The sequence below is a fragment of the Chlorocebus sabaeus genome, chromosome X (genome assembly GCF_047675955.1).
Source record: "Chlorocebus sabaeus isolate Y175 chromosome X, mChlSab1.0.hap1, whole genome shotgun sequence".
NCBI classification, from domain to species: Eukaryota; Metazoa; Chordata; class Mammalia; order Primates; family Cercopithecidae; genus Chlorocebus; species Chlorocebus sabaeus.
The window spans coordinates 81,357,145-81,370,665 of NC_132933.1; the positions used below are offsets into that span (position 1 = coordinate 81,357,145).

Sequence of the window (13,521 nt, forward strand, 5' to 3'; positions counted from 1 at the left end):
TGGTTTCTTCCCCAAGGATAGGAAGTGAACAGTAGGGCTGGCAACCTCGCGAAGGGAAGGGTGTGGTTCCCCGAGGACAGGGTGGGAAATCCAGCCTGAGGGCAGCGGTGGAATTGAGCGATGGCAAAGGAAACCCCTGGAAATTTCCAATCTAAACCGGGACCGCTCAACCGAAAGAACACCAGAAAGGCACTGCCTAGCGGGGTGCTGCTCAACGTCCCCTCTTCTCGAAGTGACTTGTGGCACCATCGACGAGCTTTTGCTCGTCCTCGGGTGATGCAAAGTGAGGATATGATTACATCGGAACGGCACCCCCGCCCTAGATTGGCAGAGAAGGACCAAATCTGGCTAAGGGGAAAAGGCTGGAGGGGGGGACGGAGGGAAAAAAGGAGAGGTGAAGAGCTGGAATTAGGGGAGAAAACCGCTGCAAAGGAGTGAAAGGGCAGGGATTCCAATGCAGTCCATTCCACGACATTCTAAGCGCGCACGTGTGATAGAAGCGCCCAGAGAGAGTGGAAAGCTACAACATTTACGAAATAAAAACAAAGCAAGAAAGGGAGCAAAAAGCAAGCAAGGCAGGAGGAGGAAATGTTCGGGAAGCGGACGACAGCGGAAAACCCGATCTACCACGAGAAGCTCAGCAATGTCACTGATGTAATGGGGATGGTTCGAGGTAAGGGAGGGAAGGAGTGATACAAGGTAGAGGACGGCGCGAGACCCCAAGGGGGCATCTGCCAAGGTAGAACGGGACACCGGTACCTGTGCTGTCGGCCACGTTGCCCACGGAAGACGCCATCTGGAGCTTCTCGAGGGAGAGCAAAAAAAAGGTAATTGGTCCTGCTGCCGCCACTACCGGCAAGAACGTATTTGGAGGTAGTAGTACAAGGGCAGCAGCCGTAACAATGCTCTGGAGGGCTTCAGCGGCGGCAGCAGTTACAGGCTTCGAACCCTGGGAACTCTAGTTGGCCATCTACCTAGTACGGTCTTGAAATGGCGGCGACGGCTCCTCGGCCGAAACAACACGGGCCGGAACTACTTTCTGTCACAATCAAGTGCCCGCGCGGAGGTAGCCGCGGTAACCAGCGCCGCCAACAAAATGACTTCAAGCTGCAAAGTCGAGATTCCATGTAGCCCTCCGCGCAGCGCCCATTGCGACAAACACCACGGTGGAGACGGCGCATGCGAGCAGCCCTGTCAACCCGACTCGCGGTTAGGGCACTCTCCCGGGCGGAAGCGGCCAAGTTTCTTAAGAGTGTAGCGGAAGGGTAAAAACAAACAAACACACAGACGGGAAGAATACGTTTTTGCTACGGCGATAAAGAAGAGTCTGTTTGTTACTTAGCAGGTGGTGTCGTTTTAAACATAAACGCCAAAGGCGTCTAAAAAAGTTTGTCAACTTTATTCGTACAAAAACGGATGGTTACGACTCTCACGGATCAATTCCGATCCAGTCAATTCAGAAGATTGCCTCGCAAAGACAGCTGCTCCAAACGAGGAGCGAGAGGGTTCCGATTGGAACCCTCTCATTGTGACTTCGGTCATCGATTTCGGCACTTCGATGAAAAAGACTGAAACTTTCACAGGGCCAGTTGAATGGAGACACCTCCAGTGTTGACCGTATAGCCTGAAATTTCAAAATCGTTTTGGTATTCAGAAGACTCCTGCCCACAGTGATAGGGCAAATGCTTAATAACTCAGGGACATGCCGGGCGTTTGCACTCCGAAGGCAGCCATAAAAATGTTAAAGGTGATTCATGTTCGTCAAAATTCATGACTCTCCTCCGAGTTGTGACTTCATTTCAACCAACTAGCTCTGCGGATTGTCACAATCGGCGATTCCACTGAGCTCAAAGCAGATCAACAATGATAAATGAATTCACTTGCCATCTGCCTAAAACCACACGTCTAGATTTAGTCATGAATTGCCTCTACTTCCTTGAACAAATGGGTTCTTATGATCCTCCTGCAGTTTCAAGTCTACTGTTCACACATTTTGTCACATTGGCATTTATACCTCACGTCTTGTTCTAGAAACGATTTAAGCTAACTTGCCACATCAGCAAGAAATTATTACAAGCCACTGGAGGCTACAAGTTGGATCTCTGAGAGCCTTTTTATTTCAAAAAGTCCTTGATCTAAGAAAGCAGGTCAATGAATTTCTTCAAAAAGTTTTTGCTAGGGGGGAGGGATAGCATTAGGAGATATACCTAATGTAAATGACAAGTTAATGGGTGCAGCACACCAACATGGCACATGTATACATATGTAACAAACCTGCACGTTGTGCACATGTACCCTAGAACTTAAAGTATAATAAAAAAAGAAAAAAAAAAAGTTTTTGCTACCTAGCCCCTTCACTACATTTTTTGATAAACTAAATCCTCAAATTCTGCTTAAATTTCTTCAAAACAGTCAACAAACAATTAATTATGGAAATAAGCACAGAGAAAATTCATAATGCTAATTTCTTCCATCCCATAATCAAGAGTCACATCATGCAGTGAAAAAGACAAAGATCACTACACAAACTCCCTTGAAAATTGGGCACCAACCTCTTGTAATTTGATTTAACTGGTAAAACCTCCCCCGCTCACACACACACCTACTACAAGTTCCCAATCTGTGATGAATAAACTCAGCTTTTCAACTTTTAGGAAGAGACTTCTCCGATTCCACTGACAGATGTTTAGGCCTTGCTGATGAGCGGGTGCTAATTAACTAAAACTCTTTGTTGTTAAATGCGGTCATGCTCGTACTTCTTCAGTCAATAAGTAACATTACTAGAGTCTCTATGTGCAAGGCACTGTGGGCGGCACAAAAATGAACAAAACAAATCCTCGCCCTCAAGGAACCTGAAGCCTAGTCAGGTATACACAAAAAGCTACTAGAGAGCAATACAGAAGACTATTTAGATGATAAAATATATTACTCTCTATGAATATCTAGGGAGGAAACAGGTAAGGTTGGAGGGGGTGACGAAGAAGGCTTGATCTGGACATTGAAGGAAGTGCTTTTGTGTGCTTGTTGTTGTTGTTCACATTGATTTCTGGGTTTTTTTGTGTGGGCAATTTTAAATTTAGAACCAATTATAATTAAATCAGTTGAGTCTTCAACCCCAATCCCAAACTTTGCCACCCAATAACACCACTGATGTTGCATACTTTTCTGCTGCTGTGTAACAAGGTATCACAAATACAGCTGCTCAAAACAACACATTTCACAGCAGTAGCACCAGCGTTGGAGGAGACCCGGGCTCGTGGCTGGTGGCTACTGCTGCACTGCTGCTGCTGGAAAAAAAAAAGGCTCCAAAGGTTAAATGAAGCTGAAGAAATACATAGATGTGAGAGGTGAAGCCCCCTGGACTTCCTGGGTCGGGTGGGGGCTTAAAGAACTTTTCTGTCTTACGAGAGGATTGTAAAATGCACCAATCAGCACTCTGTAGCTAGGATTGTAAAACGCACCCTCAGCGGGCTCTGTGGCTAGCTAGAGGTTTGTAAAATGCACCAATCAGTGCTCTGTAAAAACGCACCAATCAGCGCTCTGTGGCTAGCTAGAGTTTTGTAAAATGGACCAATCAGCACTCTGTAAAATGGACCAATCAGCAGGACATGGGCAGGGACAAATAAGGGACTAAAAGCTGGCCACATCCCCGCCCCACCCCCTCACCCCCCCAGGCCAGCAGCAGCAACCCCCTCAGGTCCCCTTCCACGCCGCGGAAGCTGTGTTCTTTCACTCTTTACAATGAATCCTGCTGCTGCTCACTCTTTGGGTCCATGCCACCTTTAAGAGCTGTAACACTCACTGCGAAGGTCCGTGGCTTCATTCTTGAAGTCAGAGAGACCAGGAACCCACCAGAAGGAACCAACTCCAGAACCAACTCCAGACGAAGATGCAGCCGCACAGACTCTCCACGGGTGTGGAGCTAATATTCCAGAAAGAAATTACTCCCCTGGATGAAGTAACCAGTCACAAAGACTAATTAAAATCGATCTTAACACCTTCCAGAAATCTTGTAACCTGAATAAAAGTAAAGAAGAAACTGATTTCATGGTAGTACAACTATCACTAGCTAGTGAATGTGGAAAAGATGATTTCTTATTTGGTAGCTGCACTGGTAAAGATATGGCCACCTGTGATATCAACGGTGAAAGATGAAAAAAGGAAAAAACAGTGAAAGCCTAATGAGTACATTGAAAAGGCAGCTTTCTGTAAAACAAAAGCAGAACAGCAAGGGGAGCACACCCTATGGGAGTTCTGCCAGATGAGGATACTTTTTCTCTCAGCACCAACAGTCTTTAAAGATGTGAGAGCTTAAAGACCAATAAGGTCCACTTCCCTCCACAATCCTCACTATAGTCCTCTCCTTGGCTTACAAACTAAGAAAACATGTATCAAAACAGAAATGAGACGATGAGACTCAAAGCCTTGGTTCTTTCTTCCAATCCAAGTCTGGCACGGATTTTCACTATCTTCAGCCTGAAACTTCATACAAAAAACAAAGTAAAGAGTTCAGAATTTCAGAGTGGAGACTTGCATCTTCACCTCGATGAACATGTGCCTGTACTTATTGGACTTATGCCTCAAGACTACATTCAGTATTCTGTGCCTTTAGATGAGAGGCTCTATCCTTTGCAAGGGTGTCATGCTGTTGTCTGGACAGTTCTCCCATGGAAGTGAAAGGTGAAGCCAGCTGGACTTCTGGGTTGGGTGGGGACTTGGAGAAGTTTTCTATCTTACAAGAGGATTCTAAAAGCACCAATCAGCACTCTGTAAAAACGCACTGGCCAGGTGTGGTGGCTCACGCCTGTAATACCAGCACTTTGGGAGGCTGAGGCAGGCGGATCACAAGGTCAGGAGATCAAGACCATCCTGGCTAACACAGTCAAACCCCATCTCTACTAAAAATACAAAAATTAGCTGGGCGTGGTGGTGGGTGCCTGTAGTCCCAGCTACTCAGGAGGCTGAGGCAGGAGAATGGCGTGAACCCAGGAGGCAGAGGTTGCAGTGAGTCAAGATCGCACCACTGCACTCCAGCCTGGGTGACAGAGCAAGACTCTGTCTCAAAAAAAAAAAAAAAAAAAAAAAAGGCACCAATCAGCGTTCTGTGTCTAGCTAAAGGATTGTAAATGCACCAATCAGCACTCTGTAAAAATGCACCAATCAGCGCTCTGTGTCTAGCTAAAAGATTGTAAATGCACCAGTACCCTGTAAAAACACACCAATCAGTGCTCTGTAAAATGGACCAATCAGCAGGACATGGGCGGGGACAAACAAGGGAATAAATGCTGGCCACCCCCAGCCAGCAGCAGCAACCTGCTTGGGTCCCCTTTCACGCTGTGGAAGCTTTGTTCTTTTGCTCTATCACAATAAATCTTGCTGCTGCTCACTCTTTGGCTCCATGCCACCTTTAAGAGCTATAACACCACGAAGGTCTGCGGTTTCATTCTTGAAGTCAGCGAGACTAAGAACCCACTATAAGGAACCAACTCCGAACACAGAAGTTTCTGGGAATTCTATCCCCAAAGCTGAGAATCGGGTAGAGCAGGACCTGGTCGTTGCCCTGGAGATCTTTGTGGATCCATTGCCGAATGGCTTGTTAATTGGCATCTGTAGGAGTTACAATGCAGAGCCCAAGAACAAGTCATGAAGACATTCCTGAAGACACTTTCATCATTACTACCTCCAATACAGAACAATCAAATCTAAAGGAACTTCTGTGGACTCACAGGTGCAGTTGTCCATGTGTCTGAAAGTATCCACTGTCATTTGAATTCTGATCCGACTCTCCTCCTGGGATGGCGAGTTGATGATTGTGTCCAAAGTAGTGACACTATGGTTGTGACAAGCCTTACAGAGGGAGCTGAAAAAACTTGCAAAATAAGGATGGTGCTGGGGGCAATCACACGCTGACAGGCAGAAGAGAAGTGAGCAAATGTGCTAGATGGTTTTTTTCTTGTCCCAGATAGCCCTAATGACCGTCATTTTTCAAGCTCAAGCTTTTGCTCCCATAGTAAACACTTCACACTAGAATTGAACACTCAAATGGCAGGTTTTGCTTTTATGAACAACCAGATGTAAAAGGACAATTAGTTGATCTAATTGAACATTCAACCAGGGACTCTGGAAAATAGAGTTTTTTCTTATTCAAGGTCTCGGTTGCCTGGATCTGCAATTTACCCCCTAAGACTGATCAGTCCAATATTACAATTCATACAGGTTTGTTCTTTGCAGCACCCATGTCATTTGTTTTATGTCAGCATACCAGAATAGACTTATTTCAAAAACTGTCTTTGCCAAACAAAATGAAGGCTTATTGACAGGGGAAACATTGCTAAAAGATTATGAAAACCCTGCATCTTGCACTTTGGAATCAAGAAAAAGAGACTGAAATACAGTTTTACAAACTTTCGTTGCTATCAATTTTGATGGCATAACTGTCTCAGTTTTATGTGTAAAAGAGTAATCAATTTGTTGAGAGGTGGGAAAGTGTTGGCAAGGTGTCTTGAGTTTATTTTGGTCCTTTAAAAAGTAAAGTCTTGAGTTTTTAGAACTGTGAATTATCTTTATCAATTTCCAAATAATTACAATAGGAATTCTCAGATTCTCCTTAATCTGCCACAATTCCTCCTCCACTGCTACCGCCACTCCTTTGCTGCTATCCACTATTATTTTTATGTATTGAAAGCACATTTCATATTTATTCAATCTCAAGTAAAGTTGAATGAAATTTTTATTTCCTTTTTTTTTTTTTTTTTTTGAGACGGACTTTGGCTCTTGTTGCCCAGGCTGGAGTGCAGTGGCACGATCTCACCTCACTGCAACCTCCACCACCTGGGTTCAAACAATTCTCCTGCCTCAGCGTCCTGAGTAGCTGGGATTACAGGCATGTGCCACCACGCCCAGCTAATTTTTGTATTTTTAGTAGGGATGGGGTTTCACTATGTTGGCCAAGCTGGTTTCGAACTCCTAACCTCAGTTGATCTGCCTGCCTCAGCCTCCCAAAGTGCTGGGATTACAGGTGTGAGCCACCTCGCCTGGCCTGAATGAAATTTTTCGAATGAAAATTGTTGTCTTTATTTTTGAGACATGGTCTCACCCCGTCACCCAGGCTAGAGTGCAGTAACACGATCACAGGGCATGATGGTGTTTGGTAGGAGGATCACAGTGGGAGAATCCTGGGCTCAAGTGATCCTCCCACCATGAGCCAACACACCCAGCTAATTTTTTTTTTTTTTTTTTTGTAGAGACAGAATTTCACTATGTTGCCCAGGCTAGTCTTGAACTCCTGGCCTTACATGAGCCTCCTGCCCTGGCCTCTCAAAGTGCTGGGGATTACAGGCATGGTGGGTCATGCCTGGCCTAAAAATTGTTGTCTCTTCAAATGGCCCATTTTCAAAAGCTAGTGTTGAAGAGACATACCTGTGATAAAACACAGAATTTACATATACCTTGTAAATTAGATTAAGTATTTTTAATCTTACACTTTAGAAAGATTTAGAATTATGCTTTGATATAATCTTAGACAAGAGAACACAGATCCACAACATATCTTTTAGAACATCATTTTCCAAATTATTTTAAGGTTGCGCTAATTTTCTGGTTGTGAAAAGTTGAATTTTTCTGTTGCCTTCATTTTCATCTGTGGTTTGTCCTCTTTTTAAATGGTCTTGCACATAAAAATCTTAAAGAAATTTATCCCACCAATATAGACATTGTTGCTTTTTCTGTTATTAAACTCTGCTATACATTGTCATAACATATAAAGACAACTAGAACTATTATTTTTTAAAGTATTAGATGATCTTAGATTCCTATGATAGTATTTTTTGTATTATCTGTATTTTCCTTTGGTAAATGTTTTATCTTGATCTTGTTAGATTAGTAAACATTATCTTGGTTAGAACTTGATTATACAATTGGTTCTCGTAAGAGATCGTATTATCTTGCAACATTAAAATTTTTATAAAGTTTGAATTGATTTAAATAAAATAAAACATTGTTTAAAAAAGAAAAAGCATTGTTTTGAAGTTGGATTTATATTTTTCTTGAATGTAGTCACTATTAAATATGCTACATTTGACTCCTGCCCTCCCCACTTCGCACAAAAAAAGACTCTGCCAGATTTATGGGAGTCTCATTGCATACCATATATACTGCCATTTAAAAAATAGTTCTTTTGGCCGGGCGCGGTGGCTCAAGCCTGTAATCCCAGCACTTTGGGAGGCCGAGACGGGTGGATCACGAGGTCAGGAGATCGAGACCATCCTGGCTAACCTGGTGAAGCCCCGTCTCTACTAAAAAATACAAAAAACTAGCTGGGCGCGGTGGCGAGCGCCTGTAGTCCCAGCTACTCGGGAGGCTGAGGCAGGAGAATGGCGTAAACCCGGGAGGCAGAGCTTGCAGTGAGCTGAGATCCGGCCACTGCACTCCAGCCTGGGCGACAGAGCGAGACTCCGTCTCAAAAAAAAAAAATAGTTCTTTTGAGGGGGAGCACGGTGCCTCACACTTGTAATCCTAGCAATTTGGGATGCCAAAGTGGGAGGATCACTTGAGCCTAGGAGTTTGACAACATGGTGAAACCCCATCTCTACCAAAAAAAACACAAAAATTAGCTGGGTGTGGTGACGCCTGCCTGTGGGCCCAGCTACTCAGGAGGCTGAGGTGGGAGAATCACCTGAGCCCAGGGAGGTGGAGGTTGCAGTGAGTCAAGATCACACCACTGCATTCCAGCCTGGGCGACCAAGCAAGACCCTGTCTAAAAAAAAAAAAAAAAAAAGTTATTTGTTTATTTTTATTTTACCTAAGTCTCAAGTAATTTGGAACCATTAATCTTTTTATTCTGTGAATCAGTAGTCATTGGAGGTGGTTATCCCCAGTAGTTTTCAGTTATTGTGAAATGCAGTGTGTGTATTCATTGCACAATGCTGTAATGTAGTGTTTTTGTATTGCCTTGTCCAGAAGATGTTTCCAGTTACACAGCTTTAAAGGAAAATGCTTCCATCTCACATAAAACATGTAATTCAAGGTGTTTCTTCCTTTGTCTTTTACAGTTTTCCTATCTCTACCCTCATTTAAACACAGAGATAGGGCAGGGAGTGGTGGCTCACGCCTGTAATCCCAGCACTTTGAGAGGCCGAGGCAGGCGGGTCACCTGAGGTCAGGGGTTCGAGATGGTCCTGGCCAACATGGTGAAGCCCCCTTTTTATTAAAAACATAAAAATTAGCCAGACGTAGTGGCGGGTGCTGGTAATCCCAGCTACTCTGGAGGCTGAGGCAGGAGAATGGCTTGAACCTGGGAGATGGAGGTTGCAGTGAGCCAAGATCACACCACTGTACTCTAGCCTGGGCAACGAGAGTGAAACTCTGTCTCAATAAATAAACAAACAAACAAACACAGAGGTAAAGGTCTTAAGTCAAACTTAAGGGCTTTGTCATTCAAACATATCTGTATCCCCACTTTTTTTAATTTTCCATTTTTTTTTTTTTTTTTTTTTTGAGACGCAGTCTCACTCTGTCGCCCAGGCTAGAGTGCAGTGGTGCGATCTCAGCTCACTGCAAACTCTACCTCCTGGGTTCAAGTGATTCACCTGCCTCAGCCTCCGGAGTAGCTGGGATTACAGGCGACCGCCACTGTGCCCGGCTAATTTTTGTATTTTTAGTAGAGATGGGGTTTCACCATGTTGGCCAGGCTGGTCTCAAATTCCTGACCTCGTGATCCACCCGCCTCAGCGTCCCAAAGTGCTGGGATTACAGGCGTGAGCCACCACACCTGGCCTTTTTTTTTTTTTTTTTTAGAGACAGGATCTTGCTCTGCCACCCTCCCACCTCAACCTCCCAAGTAGCTGGGACTACATGTGTGCACCACCACACCCAGCTTTTCCTTTGTTTTTTGAGATCAGACTGAGATATTATCAGAAAAGACACAAAGCCATAATTATCATGGTATTATGCTATTTTGACTTAAAGGGAAAAAGGTAATTAATTTTGGAGACACGTTGGCTGTACCTTGTTAATGAAGACTCATTTTCTGATATATTTTCACCTAATATGATACAATATGGAATGTGTTGTAATATGTGTTCACTATAAACTATTTGGATTAAGAACTGTTACAGACCGGGTGAGGTGGCTCACATCTGTAATCCCAGCACTTCGGGAGGCCAAGATGGGCAGATTACCTGAGCTCAAGAGTTCAAGACCAGACTGGGCAACATGGCAAAACCCCGTCTCTACAAAAAAATTAAAAATACAAAAATCAGCTGGGTGTGGTGGCATGCTCTGGTAGTCCCAGCTACTCAGGAGGCTGAGGTGGGAGGATCACTTGAGCCTGGGAGGTCGAGGCTACACTGAGCCGTATTTGTGCCACCGCACTCTGGCCTGGGTGACGGAGCAAGAATCTCTAAAAACAAACAAACAAAAAACTATTACAGTTGTGAACTTGCTATCAAATTAGTGCAGACATTTAAACTACTTTTTTGGCAAAACTGTTTATATGTAAACAATTTAAAATATATCTAGGGTGAGTTGAAAGTTCCCATGCATCTATATTAGGATGGCAGGTATTGTCAGAGAGCCACTGTATGTTAATAATAAATGTTGAAATGGCTTCTCCATGTTTCAAGAAGCACTTACATGTACTACTTGTGAAATCATTGTGCACAGAGATCTTTGAATTGCCCTGAATCCCATTGTATCATGTGAACATAGCTTGTCCCCTGAGTTTTCCTCATGACAGTATATAACATCTAGCTGTTTAGTGTCAAGATTATTCAAACTTTCATCTAAATGTTTTTAAAGTTGTATTTCATGTTGTTTTGGAGAGCAAATGTAAACACTGTTCTCTTTCATAAATATTTGATGTGCTTTTGTATAGCCATAATGTATTTAAAGAAATATGCCCTGTCATAATACAATTTGAAATTGTTAAGATCTGATAGCATATTGATGAAAATAAAAGTGTTTGCCAAGAAATTAACTAAATTTACAAACAGAAAGAAAGGAGTATTGCAAAAATTTCTGATTTTGTATGGCAAAATAGTCATTTGACATAGGTAGCACAACATTATGTGAAAGATTAACTTTATATGATACTAAAACAGTCTGGTTAAAAAATGGAAGGTAAAAGGAGAAATAAAACTTCATCCTGTAGTTTGGTCCAAATACATTTTGATCATAGTTTTGGATGGTAACTGAGATTGTGTCTGGAATTCGTGGGTTCTCGGTCTCACTGACTTCAAGAATGAAGCCACAGACCCTCGCGGTGAGTGTTAACAGTTCTTAAAGATGGTGTGTCCGGAGTTTGTTCTTTCAGACATTCAGAGGCGTCTGGAGCTTCTTCCTTCTGGTGGGTTTGTGGTCTGGCTATCAGGAGTGAAGCTGCAGACCTCTGTGGTGAGTGTTACAGCTCTTAAAGGCAGCGAATCTGGAGTTGTTCAGTCTTCCCGGTGGGTTCGTGGTCTCCCTGGCTTCAGGAGTGAAGCTGCAGACCTTCGTAGTGAGTGTTACAGCTCATAAAGACAGCGTTGACCCAAAGAGTCAGCAGCAGCAAGATTTATTGCAAAGAGCAAAAGAACACACCCTCCACAGTGTGAAACGGGACCGCGTTGCCTCTGGCTTGCTGGGGCAGCCTGCTTTTATTCCCTTATCTGGCCCCACCCACATCCTGCTGACTGGTCCATTTTACAGAGAGCTGATTGGACCGTTTTGACAGGGTGCTGACTGGTGCGTTTACAATCCCTGAGCTAGACAGGCGCTGTGGCTCAAGCCTGTAATCCCAGCACTTTGGGAGGCCGAGGCGGGTGGATCAGGAGGTCAGAAGATCGAGACCATCCTGGCTAACATGGTGAAACCTCGTCTCTACTAAAAATACAAAAAAAAAACTAGCCAGGCATGGTGGCGGGCGCCTGTAGTCCCAGCTACTCAGAGGCTGAGGCAGGAGAAAGGCGTGAACCCGGGAGGTGGAGCTTGCAGTGAGCCGAGATCGCGCCACTGCACTCCAGCCTGGGTGACACAGCAAGACTCCATCTCAAAAAAAAAAAAAAAAAAATTCCCTGAGCTAGACACAGAGTGCTGATTGGTGCATTTACAATCCTCTAGCTAGACAGAGAAGTTCTCCAAGTCCCCACTAGGTTAGCTACATACAGAGTACCAATTGGTGTATTTACAAACCTTGAGCTAGACACAGGGTGCTGATTGCTGTATTTACAATCCCTTCGCTAGACATGAAAGTTCTCCAAGTCCCCACTATACTCAGGAGCCCAACAGGCTTGGATCCTGCAGCAGGGCTGCAGGCGGAGCTGCCTGCCAGCCCCGCGCCCGGTGCACCCGCACTCCTCAGCCCCTGGGCGGTTGATGGGACCGAGCGCCGCGGAGCGGGGGGCGGTGCTCGAAGCAGGGGGCGGTGCTCGTTGGGAGGCTCCCGCCGGCCTCGCGGGAGCCCACCGCGTGGGTTCGGGCATGGCGGGCTGCAGGTCCTGAGCCCTGTCCCCTCGGGGAGGCAGCTGAGGCCCGGCGAGAACTCGAACACAGCGCCAGCGGGCCGGCACTGCTGGGGGACCGGGCGCACCCACCGAAGCTTCTGGCCCGGGTGCTAAGCCCCTCACTGCCCTGGGCCGGCGGCGCCGGACGGCCGCTCGGAGTGCGGGGCCCAACGAGCCTGCGCCCGCGCCCGCGCCCGCCAGAACTCGCACTGGACTGTGAGCGCCGCGCGCAACCCTGGTTCCCGCCCGCGCCTCTCCCTCCACACCTCCCTGCAAGCAGAGGGAGCCGGCTCCGGCCTCGGCCAGCCCAGAGAGGGGCTCCCACAGTGCAGTGGCGGGCTGAAGGGCTCCTCAAGCGCCGCCAGAGTGGACGCCAAGGCCAAGGAGGCGCTGAGAGTGAGGGCTGCTAGCACATTGTCAGTCTCAAGATGACATATGGGCACAAGATTTTCTTTTTCTTTTTCTTTCTTTTTTTTTTTTTTTTTTTTTTTTTTTTTTTTTTTTTTTTGAGACGGAGTCTCGCTCTGTCGCCCAGTTTGGAGTGCAGTGGCGCAATCTCGGCTCACTGCAAGCTCCGCCTCCCGGGTTCACGCCATTCTCCTGCCTCAGCCTCCCGGGGAGCTGGGACTACAGGCGCCCGCCACTGCGCCCGGCTAATTTTTTCTATTTTTAGTAGAGACGGGGTTTCACCATGGTCTCGATCTCCTAACCTTGTGATCCGCCCGCCTCGGCCTCCCAAAGTGCTGGGATTACAGGCATGAGCCACCGCGCCCGGCCCTTTTTTTTTTTTTTTTTTTTTTTTTTTTTTTTTTTTTTTTTTGAGAGGGAGTCTTACTCTGTCTCCAGGCTGGAGTGCAGTGGTGCGATCTCGGCTGGCTGGAACCTCCACCTCCGGGGCTCAAGCGATTCTCCTGCCTCAGCCTCCTGAGTAGTTGGGACTACAGGCGCACACCACCATGCCCGGCTAATTGTTGTATTTTTTGTAGAGACAGGGTTTCACTATGTTGCCCAGGCTGGTCTTGAATGCCTGAGCTCAGGTGAT

The 13,521-nt window shown here is 45.7% G+C and overlaps 1 protein-coding gene and 1 pseudogene across 2 annotated transcripts in view; one reads left to right on the forward strand and one right to left on the reverse strand.

Moving 5' to 3' along the window:
* OGT (O-linked N-acetylglucosamine (GlcNAc) transferase) overlaps positions 1-1,014 on the reverse strand; it is a 42,312-nt gene extending 41,298 nt beyond the window's left edge. Inside the window, exon 1 of one of the 2 annotated variants that reach the window (XM_007992035.3) lies at positions 760-1,014. In XM_007992035.3, the coding sequence (XP_007990226.1) occupies positions 760-796 (37 nt within the window). In that variant the 5' untranslated portion in view covers positions 797-1,014. The remainder of the gene's footprint in view (positions 1-759) is intronic. The other variant, XM_007992036.3, reaches the window with a different exon arrangement.
* LOC140710704 (suppressor of cytokine signaling 6-like) lies at positions 991-6,335 on the forward strand (annotated as a pseudogene).
* Positions 6,336-13,521: the final 7,186 nt, after the last annotated feature.